This window comes from Crotalus tigris, unplaced genomic scaffold (genome assembly GCF_016545835.1).
Source record: "Crotalus tigris isolate CLP2741 ecotype Arizona unplaced genomic scaffold, ASM1654583v1 scf7180000017639.5415321, whole genome shotgun sequence".
NCBI lineage: Eukaryota > Metazoa > Chordata > Lepidosauria > Squamata > Viperidae > Crotalus > Crotalus tigris.
This window is the reverse complement of record NW_024096532.1, coordinates 1,137,176-1,149,779: the sequence shown is the minus strand read 5'-3', so window position 1 is coordinate 1,149,779 and position 12,604 is coordinate 1,137,176. Positions and strand designations below refer to the sequence as shown.

The 12,604-nt window shown below is 42.1% G+C and overlaps 1 protein-coding gene across 2 annotated transcripts; it reads left to right on the top strand.

Moving 5' to 3' along the window:
• The first annotated feature begins 1,307 nt into the window (after positions 1 to 1,307).
• LOC120304452 (germ cell-specific gene 1-like protein) lies at positions 1,308 to 12,112 on the top strand. 2 transcript variants are annotated; one of them, XM_039335026.1, is made up of 6 exons: positions 1,308 to 2,571; positions 4,021 to 4,548; positions 8,548 to 8,595; positions 8,980 to 9,132; positions 9,633 to 9,744; positions 10,604 to 12,112. In XM_039335026.1, the coding sequence occupies exons 2-6, from the start codon at positions 4,239 to 4,241 to the stop codon at positions 10,950 to 10,952; spliced, it is 972 nt and encodes a 323-aa protein (XP_039190960.1). In that variant the 5' UTR covers positions 1,308 to 2,571; positions 4,021 to 4,238; the 3' UTR covers positions 10,953 to 12,112. The 2 variants fall into 2 exon arrangements, with proteins under 2 accessions (XP_039190960.1, XP_039190961.1); XM_039335027.1 differs by having other exon boundaries at positions 1,308 to 2,810.
• Positions 12,113 to 12,604: the final 492 nt, after the last annotated feature.

The following is a 12,604-nucleotide window of genomic DNA, read 5'->3' as shown; positions in this document are numbered from 1 at the left end:
ATTGAGGTATGACTGTAAATAACATGGCTGCCTCAGGGGTGGGTGGGTGGGTGGGAGGTGTGGCCACTTCCTAAACCTCTACTACAGGCATGTCAAACTACCAGCCCGCGGGCCAGATGCATCACACTGAAATCGCGTCCATCCCATTGCCGGCAATGGGAAAAGACGCAATACATCACACAATGTCACATGATGTCATGAGTTTGACATGCCTGCTCTACTAGAAAGCAGATTGCTGAGATGCCTTTAATCCCCTTATAGTCCACATTTAGGAATGGGAATTTTTTTTTTTTTATGAAAGATGTGGAGTAACACTTTGTAGAGTGCCAAAGCAAACCAAGTCCTGTTTTGTTTTTACTTGGATTTTGGAAGGGAATTTGGAGAGTGGGTAGGTTGTCTTTGTTTTCTACATTGTGTTAAGTCTATTTTACAACTTGTCTTATTTTTGTGTGCATATTTCCCACCCCAAAACGACAAGAATCTATGCCACCAAAGGTTGGCAATGATGTCAGAGGCAGCTCGGGGGAGGGGGGGGAATTATAAAAAATATTTAGGAACTGAATGCAGCCTTGAAAGGCAGAGGGTTCCTGTGATGGACTATTGCTATTGTACGCTGCAATGCCTATACATTTCCCATGCACCAATTGTCATCCAGTTAGCCTGCATGACTGTTACTTCTTCTTCTTTAGATGTCTATCATTCTGGCTGCCAGTCCACCCAATTAGATCTTCTCTGCTCTAGTTACTTAGCTGTGTTTAAGTCTACGCCAGCTTTGATTTCCTAACATGTTGATAGTATTGAAAATGGGATACACAAAAACAATCTCTTTATAGCCAGCCAGATGATAATCCCAAGAGACTCAAGATCCAAAGGTAAAGGCTAAATATATCATACATACATACATACATACATACATACATACATACATACATACGTACATACCAGTTTTTAGACTGACATATTGGCCAATCTATTCACTCTTGTTTATGTACGGATCGATTCCCCCCAACTCTGAGCAGTGGGACAAATATTTCCTTATCTATCTCAATATTTGTTCTCTGTATTGACTGGCCTTCCTATGTGTTCATGCTTACTAAACAACAACTGACATTTTAAATGGGGAACAAGGTCAGTCAAAAGGAAAAATACAAAAGGCAATAATGCTTGTGTACATTTGCTCTCTAAGCATCAGGCTACAATAATGTTTTCAACCCTGTTTGGTGGAAATCTTTCACTCATGTTATAATAATCCCGCTGTGTCACTGATCAGCCCAGTTCACCAGCCCGCTCTTCTGCCGATCATTTTTCCATGATCTTATCTGCTGGTCTCTATTCTCCTCCTCCATCCCTCTCTTCTTCCCTGCCTCTTCTCTCTCTCTTTCAGTCCCCTCTGTCACCTTTGACCCAGCTGTTCCCTCATCTCGCATCCAATTTTTTATCCTTTTCAAGCAGCCAGCTGATTGAACACAGAATTTTAAAAAACGGGGTCCATGATGCTCTGTCTTCCTCTCCTCTCTCCTTTATTAGATGTTAATCCCTCAAACTTGGCACTGGTACCCCTTTGGCACTAATGAAGTTGTGTTTGTGTGTGTGTTTGTGTGTGTTTAATCAGCTGCCGCTCCACTTCTCTGCTGATTCCTATCCTCCAGGGACTCTGTCGCCTTTGCTGCCTGCTCATTTATCACCCTGCTTATGCCACCTCTCCAGTCAGCCCAGCCAGTGTAGAGAGATTCTGCATGCTGAGCAGCTACAGAGAAGCATTTTTTACAAGGTGCAGGGTGAACCCCTGGGAGTTGCTCTTTGCATCTATCTCTGCTGAAGATCCTCGCATCTTGTCTATTAGCATCAGCTAAATACCTTTTCCTTTCTTTTTTGAAAAGAGGATAGATCTTCAGTTCTCTGTTGGCGTGATGGTCCAGGAGTGATATGGTCAAATGTTCCAGGATTGGTCTCCATCCATTAACCAAGGGATTTTGAATCATACCCATGATACTTGTATTTGGGATCATTTCTGGAGCAACCTTCTTTTGGATCTGTTAAGGAAGGGGAATCAAGAACTCCTGGATTTTGAGCATCCAACATTTTCTTCAAATGGGAATATTTGTGGCTGATAGTTTAAGTGGCATTGTGAGCTGTTGTTAATGGGTGATATTTTGTACTCTTTGCAATCCAGTCTTTCAGCTCCCCCAAGCAATAAAAGGCCTGATCCACTGGGTTCAAATTGCTTCTTTTTAGGGTTATGAACTGCTGGACCTTTCTGACAGAGTGCCACTCCTTCAGATACACGTTTCCTCTCTTCCTGCATTTGTTTCCGTTATTCTTCAGCCCGAACACTGGATTTTTGACATTCCTTCTGGGCAGAAGTTTGAACTGGCAAAACTCCAAAGATTTGACACAGCCTGCTGCATGCTTGTGGCTTGTAATTGTGATGAATAATTAAAAGAAGAAAAAGAGTTTGCAACCTTGTGGGAGAGAACTGTAAAAGAACTGCCATGGATTTCAGAAAGACAACTTCTTCATTCAGAAGAGGACTGAGAAATAATTCTTAAAGCAGGATCAACAAAGCAACTTGTGAGCTGTTTCATCCCAAGGAGAGGCAGCAAGTCACTTGGTTCAGATAGACTGCACCCAAAGATCACATTTTGAATAGATTTAGCAAGCCTGATGAGCCCAAAGCAAATTAGGGGAGATTTCAGAAAGTGGGGGGAGGCGTTTGAAATGATTAGGAGTTCCTAGTATTCTAGTTTTGGCTTCTTCACTGCAAGGCACAATAAACTGTGCAGCGCCCAAATGTCTATGGAGTCCCAAAGGTGCTTTTTCAAGAGGCAACTGGACATCCTTGATTTTCTTTAAAGACATTTTGCTTCTCATCCAAGAAGCTTCTTCAGCTCTGACTGGATGGTGGGGAATGGAAGGATTTATATTCTTAGTGGAGTGTCTAGGAAGCTAGGCCACCTTAATGTTTTGCCTAGTTTCCACACTGTTGCTCCAGAGACAAAACAAAATGAAGTGGGAGATTCATTGATGTGGCAGACTGGCTAGTTGTTCACCTTGAAGACTATTAGCTTCTGATCAGGGGTCTCCAAGGTAGCATTTTAGAGTCAGATAAGGCCTCTGGAAGTTTCTAGGACTTTTTGTAATAGCAAAGATAAATTTTGCAGTGGTATGTTGTGTAAGAAGCTGATCTCTGTAGCCTAAGAAGGAATTTTTTAACTCTTTGAAACTATATCAACCCCTCCCTCACAAGTGTATGGGTGGCAGATGGTGGTGATGGAAGGTTGGAAAAAGATCTCCATAATTGGGAAAGCGTCCTCAGGTCTTCAAAAAGAAGCTTTGCTAGTTACAGAAAAGAGATGAGAAGCATCCAAAATGATGTGTAAATTCTATGACATGCCAAAAGACATTTAACATTTGCTTTAAATTTATTGATGGTCTTTACATTAGAAAGAGTTTAGGATTGTCTCTGCTTTTTAATCAGATTGAAAGGTTCCTGTTAATAGGGGAGTAAATAGGAAGAAAAGGCTTGTCAAGAAGAAGATTTTTTTTAAAAAAAATCTTTTTAAAGTATTCAGCACAAGCCATTTATCTTGCTGATAATATCCACAAATCTCGTGTCATGACATAGAGAAGCTATATCAGACTTTTTGGGGGGCCGAGCGCAGAATTTTGTCACCTTCCATTTATAACCCATTTCCCCCTATTACCTTTCCTATCTTTTTTTACCACAAACACATACACACCCTGAAATCTATTAAGGCATGAAGGATTAGCTGCATGGTATCTTTTGCTCAGTCACATTAGGAGCTGTCATCAGGGAGCATTTAGGATTGATGGCACCCATCTCTTTATTTGCTCATTCAATCTCATTGATATACACCCCTTGGAATGTAGGTGCAAACCACATTTTTCCTTCTGATCCTAGATCCCACTTGTTCCTTGGAAAACTTTGGCTCCTATTCGTTATATCCTCAAGTAACCAGATCTAACTCCAAGTTCTGACATGCATTTTTTTCCCTTTAGGGTGAATGCTTTGTTGGACACAGCCTGCTCTCTGCTTATAAAGATGAGACAATGATGAAAATTGGAGAAACAATTTGCCCACCGGACTCTTGTGCAGAATTATTCACTAAATCCAGAAGGTGTCTGATCGATCCACCACTTAGAGTGACTTTGAACAATTGGGTTTGATCTCAAGGACCAACCCCGTCTCTTCCTGTAGCTCTGGGAAAATTGTAACGATGATTCAATTAAGCCGAAGAGCTCGCTCCATGCTTTCCTTGGGCCTCAACTGTCTTGCCCTCTGTTTTTCTGTGTCGGCTTTCAGCACCAGCTATTGGTGTGAAGGGACCCACAAAGTGGTGAAATCACCCTGCCTTTCAGTGGTCAAGAAAGGGAATTGTGCACCCAACAACAGCAACGGGACTGTGGATACAAATGAGACGGTGGATCCCCACAAAGTCCAGTACATCTGGGAGACGGGTGAAGACAAGTATGCTTTTCAGTATTTCCACACGGGTTTCTGGCTGTCGTGTGAAGAACATCATGGAGGTATTAAAGAGGGTAACCATCCCTGGGCAGTTGATTCCATGACTGTATTTGTAGTTAGACATTCATGTTTTCACAGGGTGGGAAAGAATTGGCTAGATAAGCAATGTAGACAATGTTGTAGGAGAACTTCAAAGGGCTATAAAGGACCTTAAGAGTTTTATAAGAAGGGACTAATATATCTGGTGAACCTATAAATAAGAGCACAGAGCTTTTTCCCAGCTACACCTTCTTACCTCTTTCTCTTATACTTTTGTATGGGATTCTCTTTGTAAACTATTAGTGACAGAGTCTTGTCTTATTCTGTGTGATGTATAGCCATCAACGGTAATAACAAATGGCACAATAGAAAGTGAAATCTTAGTATTCATTTCCTCAGAAACCCTGGTGAGGCCCTTGGGCTAACTTATCTCACACAATTATTCTTTCTCAGTCTGATAACTTTGGAGGATTGTTGGAATAGAAAATGGGAAGTGGGGAGGGAGAGACTTGTAAGAATTCACCTGAGCTTTTTGGAGGAAGGATGAGATAAATGCAACAGATAATTATAAAACACTATTTGACTACTACATCCAGGATTTTTTTCAGTGAATTGTTGGAATGAGGGTACTAGTACTATGGTTTCTTCTCTGGAACAAAGCAGGGAACGATGCCACCAAAGTCCTTGGCATGCTCAACTCTCTGTGTGAAAATTGGAGGTGGGTTTTTTTCACCCTGAGTTTGCCCACACTTGAGATTTTTTTGTACTTTTGCAAATCTTGGCACCTGTTCTCTCCCTCCTGTGTCTCAGAGCATGGCCGAACAGCTGCGTTCAAGTGCTTTCCGCAAGTCTGTGAGCCTGGAGAAACATATGCTGCATAAATGGGGTTCTTTTCATTGCCAATCCCCATTCTGCCTCGCTAATGAGACCTTAGGAGGGGCTGTCCGCATTGTTTTAATGTGGGGCGAGTTAAAATCAGCAATTAATGGATATACCCTGGCCACCAATTCTGGATGATGGTGGTCCAAGCTGATACAACTTTCCTAGTGGAAAGAAGCAGATGCTGCTATTGTCTCAGTTAGAAAGGTTTTGGAACACAGTGTTCATGGACCAGACACAAACTGACATGTCTGTACTGAGGTGCTGAGCTGATTACAACCCTTAGCGAGGTAGTCCTTGACTTATGACCAGAATCAAGCTTGGTATTATGATCATGGAGGTCATTAAGTGGGTCATCAAGTGATCGTGCCCAATTTTACCATCTTTTTTGCAGTGGTTGTTAGGTGAACACCATAATCATTAAGTGAATGTGGCAGTTGTTAAGTAGATTTGTTTTCCCCAATGGGCATTTTTTTTTTTTTGCCAGAAACTAAAAGTACATGCCAGAAACTGGTAAAAACCCGCTGAAAATCGCAGTCATATTAGCACGGGAGACTGCAATGGTGAGCTCATTGACAAGCCTCAAAATGTGGTCATGTGACTACAAGGTATATGTGTGCAGCCATCAGAACTTCCAAATTGGGTCAAAAGTAGCTCTGGGGAAGCCCGTCATAACTTTGAATAGTTGCTAAGCAACTGGTCATTTATTGAGGACTACCTGTACTTCAAACAGGACCAGACTTGAACACTAAAGACATGAATATAGAATAGAATAGAGCTGGAAGAGACCTTGGAGGTCTTCTAGTCCAGCCCCCTGCTCAAGCAGGAGAAAAAAATCTCTGAACTTTTTCCAAGGTCTCAACTTCTTTTTTGTAGTATGGTGAGCAAAATTGGCTGCAGTATTCCAGGTGTGGTCTCACTAGGGTTTTATAAAGCGATACTAATACTTTGCGTGATCTTGATTTTATGCCTCTGTTTATATAGCCCAGGATTGTATTCGCTTTTTTGTCTGCTGCTGCGCACTGCTGGCTCATAGTCAAGTGATTGTCCACTAGGACTCCGAGGTCCTTCTCACAGTTACTATTTTTGAGCCATGAATATAAAACTACTATTGTTAGTAACTTCCGTTACTGCAAATCTGAATGTGCCTCTCCGCTGCCTGCCATCATCCTAGGCAGGGTCAAGTCTGAAATGCTTTCTCAAATCACATTCTTGCTTTGGAGTCAGATTTCTTTTGTCTGACTGTTGCTTTGGCTGCAGCTCTTCCTCCCATTCCTCAAGGTTATTCTCACAGCCCATTACACCGCCTCACGTGAAGATACAACAGAAAGAAGAGGTTGCCATAGAAGTTTAGGTCGCAGTTAGATGCACGACATGAAAGGCTCTATTCAAAGAATTGTCCCCTTTCAATTCCTCCAAATCTAAGGGCTGCCTTTGCCTTGTCTGAAATCATTCCGAAGTAGAGATGGGAAAATAGTGTTCCCATTTAGCTATTGCTGAAGTACAATTTTTGGAACCTCAGACGGTACAGAAACAACTTCTAGAGCAGAGGTCCCCAACCTTTTGGGCTCCAGGGACCGGTTCTGTGGAGAAAGGTTTTTCCATGGACCGGGGTGTGCATGGTTTTGTGTGCTGCCTTCATCTCCCAGATGGGGTTTTGCTTGTTTGTATGGTCTGGTTGCTGGTATGCCACGGACCGGTACTGGTCCACAGACCGGAGGTTGGGGACCCCTGTTTTAGAGTACTACGGGCTCTCTCTAATTTTGTTTAATTTACACAAAATAACTGTACAGTTTGGAAAAGAGAGCCTTTATTTCCATAGCACATTGAACCACAACTAGCCAGTAACATTTAAACCTAGAGTGTTGAATAAACCTTGCAGTTCCATAATTTAATGTATTGTACAAACTCAGAGAACATACTTAGTTGATTAAAAGAAGATTAAATTAGCTGCAAATAAGCCATATGGTTCAGAACCAATCACAATAGAGATAGTTCTTTACTTATGACCATAATGGAGCCAGCCCATCACGGTTGTAAGTTACTATGTTACCAACCTGATTATATGCCATTTTTTCCAGTGGTCATTAAGCAAGTGTACCATGCCCATAAAGCAAACCAATAATTTCCTATGGGCATGGTTTTGCCAAAAACTGGAAATAAAAGCATAACTGTCATAAAATGTAGTCATGTGACTGAGGGACGCTCAAATGGCTATAAATGCTGCCCAGTTGCAAAGTGCCTGAAATTTGATGATGTGACTGAGGGACAATCATCAAAATTGCAAGTCTGGGTTGCAAGTTGCTTCGAGGTAGGTTCATAATTGCTTCGGCCATTGCTAAGTGTCCAGTCATAAGTTGAGGACTACCTATAGCCAGTCAAATCCAATTTTAACTAAGGAAGTAGACCCCAATTTTACCTTTATTGGAGAATTCTTCAGGAAAGAATACCATTTTTTTGAGCAATGTCTGAACACGATGATGTTCACTAGCTGGATTTCTCAGCACAGTTCCTGATACATTTCCTTCACAGCATTATGGAAAATGTACCTAGCACCATAGTCTCTTAATTATTACAAGAGGGGCCAGTGGCTGGACAAAATTGCCAGACAGGTTAGTGTGTGAATCAGAATGTAGAGTGCAGTTAGAGAAATGGAGAACTTTAAACTTCAAAAAAACTTTGAAAGTCATGGTTTAACCCAGGGGTCTTCAAACAGCCCTTTTATGACTTGTGGACTTCAACTCCCAGAATTCTGGGAGTTGAAATCCACAAGTCATAAAAGGGCCAAGTTTGAAGACCCCTGGGTTAACCCTTCCCCAACCCAGATGCCCTCCAACGTCCCAAACGTTCCGCTGGATTTTGCGAGCTAGGGATTCTGGGAGTCTACTGTAGATGAGGAAAAGTGGTATTTGGACTATGGCACTCTTTCTTTGGTCCCTTGTTATATCTCTTTGTCTTCTCAACCTGGTGCACTTTCTTGCTGAGATCAGCTCAGATCGACCTGCCGCTAGTCAGTGGCAGAAACAGAAAGATCCCCTTTTCCTGGAGACGGGGGAGGGATGTTGGCATGAAGTCATTGCCACGTTCAGCAGCAGCTGTGGCTAAACTGTCATTGTCTTTTCTCACTGTTCCCCTCACGGCAGAGGAGAAGTGTCGGAGTTTCATTGAGCTGCCTCCAGAGTCAGAAAAAGGTGAGAATTTGGATGGCAAAATAGGCCAACTCACGGAAGTGCAAAATGAGTGGGAAGCAACTCCGTAAGTACAGTAAAGTTTATATTTCTGAGGTAAAGTTTCAGCTAGTCAAATGTTGCCTTCTCAAAGAGATAGAAAAGCCTTGTGGCCACCAAAATCTTTTCTCCCACCCTGTACCCAGTCAGTCCAAATGCCTTCTTGTTATCATTTTTTTTTTCAGTCCTTCCCAGCTGGGCTTTTGAATTTTATAAGTAGAGCCAGTGGGAAAGTTTCAGGCAGCCTCTGGGATAACAGAATAATTTAGTGGCTGTTATCAATTTTCTTCCTGGTAGCAAAGCAGCTTAGCCTCTTTCTACCCCATAACCTCTTTCTTTTTCCTGCAGGAGTGCTGTGGCTCTCAGTTGCTTCCGAATTTCTTTATATCATCCTGTTGAGTATTGGATTCTTGCTGATGTGTTTGGATGCTATCTACTATGCCAACTTCATTGATGGTCTCAAGATCAATGCTTTCGCAGCTGTGATCACTGTTTTGTCAGGTATCGCCCCTTGCCCTCCTGTCCATCTCTTTATTCTGTGTAGACAGAAATGTCTCTGAGATAGTTCCGATGTAGATTTCCCAATCTTGGCCATTTTCAGAGAGGTAAATTTCAACTCCCAGAATTCTTAGCAATGTGGTCAGGCTGACTACGGAATCCTAATTAATGCCCAAGGTGGAAAAAAGTGTTATAAAACTGGGTGCGATTCATTTAACAATGAACAATTCTTAGCGATGGAAATTCTAGTCAGAATTGTGATTGTAAGTTTAAGACTAGCTATATGTTCCCGTCATTCTTTTCCCCTCTCTTTATAGAGCATGTACTGGGGTGAGCTTTACTCTTAGATTTTGTTGAATCAACCCACAACTTGCACATTTATGGGTGTATGTTTGTATGGGTGTATGTTTGTCCGCTTAAGCTGTTGATTGCTACATGGAACATTTCCAGGGTGGCAAAGTATTATGGCTTGAATGGGTTTATTGACCTCTTCTTCTCCACAGGTCTCCTGGGCATGGTGGCCCACATGATGTACATGACTGTCTTTCAGGTGGCTGTAAACTTGGGGCCAAAGGATTGGAGGCCCCAGACATGGTATTATGGATGGTCCTTTGGGTGAGTAGTCCGCTTTGAGGAGCGTGAGACTGGGAGGATCTTTCCTCTTTAGAGTTTACCACCTTGTTTTGTAATTCTTTAGACCAGGTCAGAATGGAAGAAAAGAGAGGATTTGATCGAAGTAGAAAAAAGAGGGAAGGAAGAGATTCAGAGGTATCTAAGAATGTTATACGGTCCCAAGATGTGGCTGGTAGTAAATTCCTGTGACAAACAGCACGAGATTCTAATCTACCAAAATGTACAGTCTGTTCATTTTTGATGACAATAGCACAGTGGATGGTAAAACAAAGAGCGTAAATCTGAATGAGTAAAAACAATAAAATATAAAAACCTGAATCTCAAGAGATATTTTAGAGAAAACTGTCTAATAACTCAAGATGCCTGGTTTTCTTACTTGTAAAACTAGCAAAAAAAGGACCATGAAAAAGAAGAATGAGATGTGGTGTCCATGGGTAGAGGGTTCAAAACAGTCAAGAAGATAGCCATGACAGAATGATTGAATTCCCGTTCCTTTTACGCGTGCCAAGCATGTATTGTACATAACAAAGAGGTGGGATTTTAATTGCCCAATATCAACTGCTCTCTTGGCTGTCTCAGATACCTCTGCAACCAAGCATGTTTAAGATTCATGGATCAAAACTTCTGTTTGTATTTATAATAGAGAAGACCTTAGCCTTAATATTGAGATTCTGGAGATGAGGGAACTTTGTGGATGAAAGAAGCAGTGCATCTGAGTGGGGGGATAAATGTTTGGGAATAGTGATGGACAATTGAGGAAGACATTAGGGTATCAGTGGCCAAGGGATTCAAGTTGTGTTCTCTTCTCCTTTGCTCACCTGTCCTGATGTTCTCCCCACAGCTTGGCCTGGCTCTCTTTCACTCTTTGCATGTCAGCCTCAGTGCTGACCCTCAACACTTACACCAAGACTATTCTGGAGTTCAAGTACCGTCGGCAGATTTTTGAAAAATATACGGCGTCAACAGGGAGCATTCGAGGTTCCAACTCATCAGCGCTGTCCCCTGACTTGGAGCGCTTTCTGTGGGAGAAATATATCTTCAGTGTCAGTGAATCCCTAGACTTCTCTGCAAGTCCACCCAGCCGCTTAGCTCTCAGTGGAGGCCGAAAGGAGTGCTCAGGAGGATATGCTGGACTCCCAAGGAGTCACAGTGGAGATACCAAGGATGGGGATGATGGGGAACCTTGCTGAGGAGAGGAGGCTGTGTAGAAAAAGAGAGCCTTGTCCACCATTTCTCTTCTCCCTCTCACATTCACTCCCTTGAGCACCTAGTTTGAATGATGTTTTCTTCTCTCTCCTGTTGAAGCTCTTTCACAGCTTGGAGACAACCTCATCACTGAGGACCTGTTTTAAAGAAGATTTTTACCCCATGGTTTTTTTTTTCATGTATGGTACCACTCAAGTGGAAAACATACCAATATTCCTTGCTATTTTCCCCACAACAACTCTGTGGGATGAGTTGGGATGAAAAAAAGACTGGCCCAAAATCACCCAGTTGGTTTTATATGTTTAAGGTGGGATTAGAAGTCATCTGCTGATTGGCCCAAAATCATTCAGACCGTGTTCATGCTTAAGATGGGACTAGAACTCACCATCCCCTGCTGATTGACCCAAAGCTACCCAGACGGCATTCATGACTAAGGGGGGACTAGAATTCACCGTCTCCTGGTGATTGGGCTAAAGTCACTCAGCTGGCTTTCCTGCCTAAAGGGGGTCTAGAACTCACCATTTTCTTGAGATCTTCAGATTTAAAAAGACAAATTGCCAGATCCAGGGATTCAATCTCCCTGTCAGAACAGTTACAGACCATAAAGGAAGCTTTATTAATTTGGAATGTGATGAGTGTTGAATGTCTCATGTCAAGGCAATTCAGCTGCAAGTGGATTTTGGAGATCGACCTTCCTGACTGATCTTAGGCATTGAATTACAGAAAGCTTTGCCAAAATAAAAGAGAGCCATCTTACCGACTAGCTAGGTTTTGGCAGACCTTTTGCCCAGTTCCTGAAAGATGGTGGCTCATTTGAACAAGTGCCACTAAACTTTTCTGCTCCAGATATCAGAAGGTCTGTTTGTCTTTGTATCCTCTGTAATATTATCTCTTTGCCTGTTGGCCAAAAGTTTTTCAAGTCATCAAGAGATGATGGAAAATTACTAATGGACAGGTCATTACACTGTAACTATTAATTAAGTCATTAATCTCATCAACAACTATCTGTAAAGTTCAAGACAGCATCAAAAAAGCCAACACAGTGCTGGGCTGCATTAACAGAGGGATAGAATCAAGATCATGTGAAGTGTTAATACCACTTTAGAATGGTTTGGTGAGGCCACACTTGGAATACTACATCCAGTTTTGGTCACCTCAATGTAAAAAAGATGCTGAGACTCTAGAAAGAGTACAGAGAAGAGCAACAAAGATGATTAGGGGACTGGAGGCTAAAACATATAAGGAATGGTTGCTGGGAATTGGGTATGTCTAGTTTACGAAGAGAAGGATGAGGGGGGACATGATAGCAGTGTTCCAATATCTCAGGGGCTGCAACAAAGAAGAGGGAGTCAGGCTATTCTCCAAAGCGCCTGAAGGCAGCACAAGAAGCAATGAGTGGAAACCAATCAAGGAGAGAAGCAACCTAGAACTAAGGAGATACTTCCTGACAGTAAAAAAAAATAACCAATGGAACAATCTGCCTCCAGAAGCAGTGAATGCTCCAACACTGGAAGTTTTTAAGAAGAGATTGGACAGCCATTTGTCCGAAATGGTGTAGGGTTTCCTGCCTGAGCAGGGGGTTGGACTTGATGACTTCTAAGGTCCCTTCCAACTTTATTATTATTATTATTATTAT

Bases quoted from the DNA above. Each gene is read 5' to 3' on its own strand.
- LOC120304452 (XM_039335026.1), top strand. From the start codon at position 4,239: ATGATTCAATTAAGCCGAAGAGCTCGCTCCATGCTTTCCTTGGGCCTC. The intron at 4,549-8,547 runs GTATTAAAGAGG...CCCTCACGGCAG, and splicing joins GTGTGAAGAACATCATGGAG to AGGAGAAGTGTCGGAGTTTC. The intron at 9,133-9,632 runs GTATCGCCCCTT...TCTTCTCCACAG, and splicing joins TGTGATCACTGTTTTGTCAG to GTCTCCTGGGCATGGTGGCC.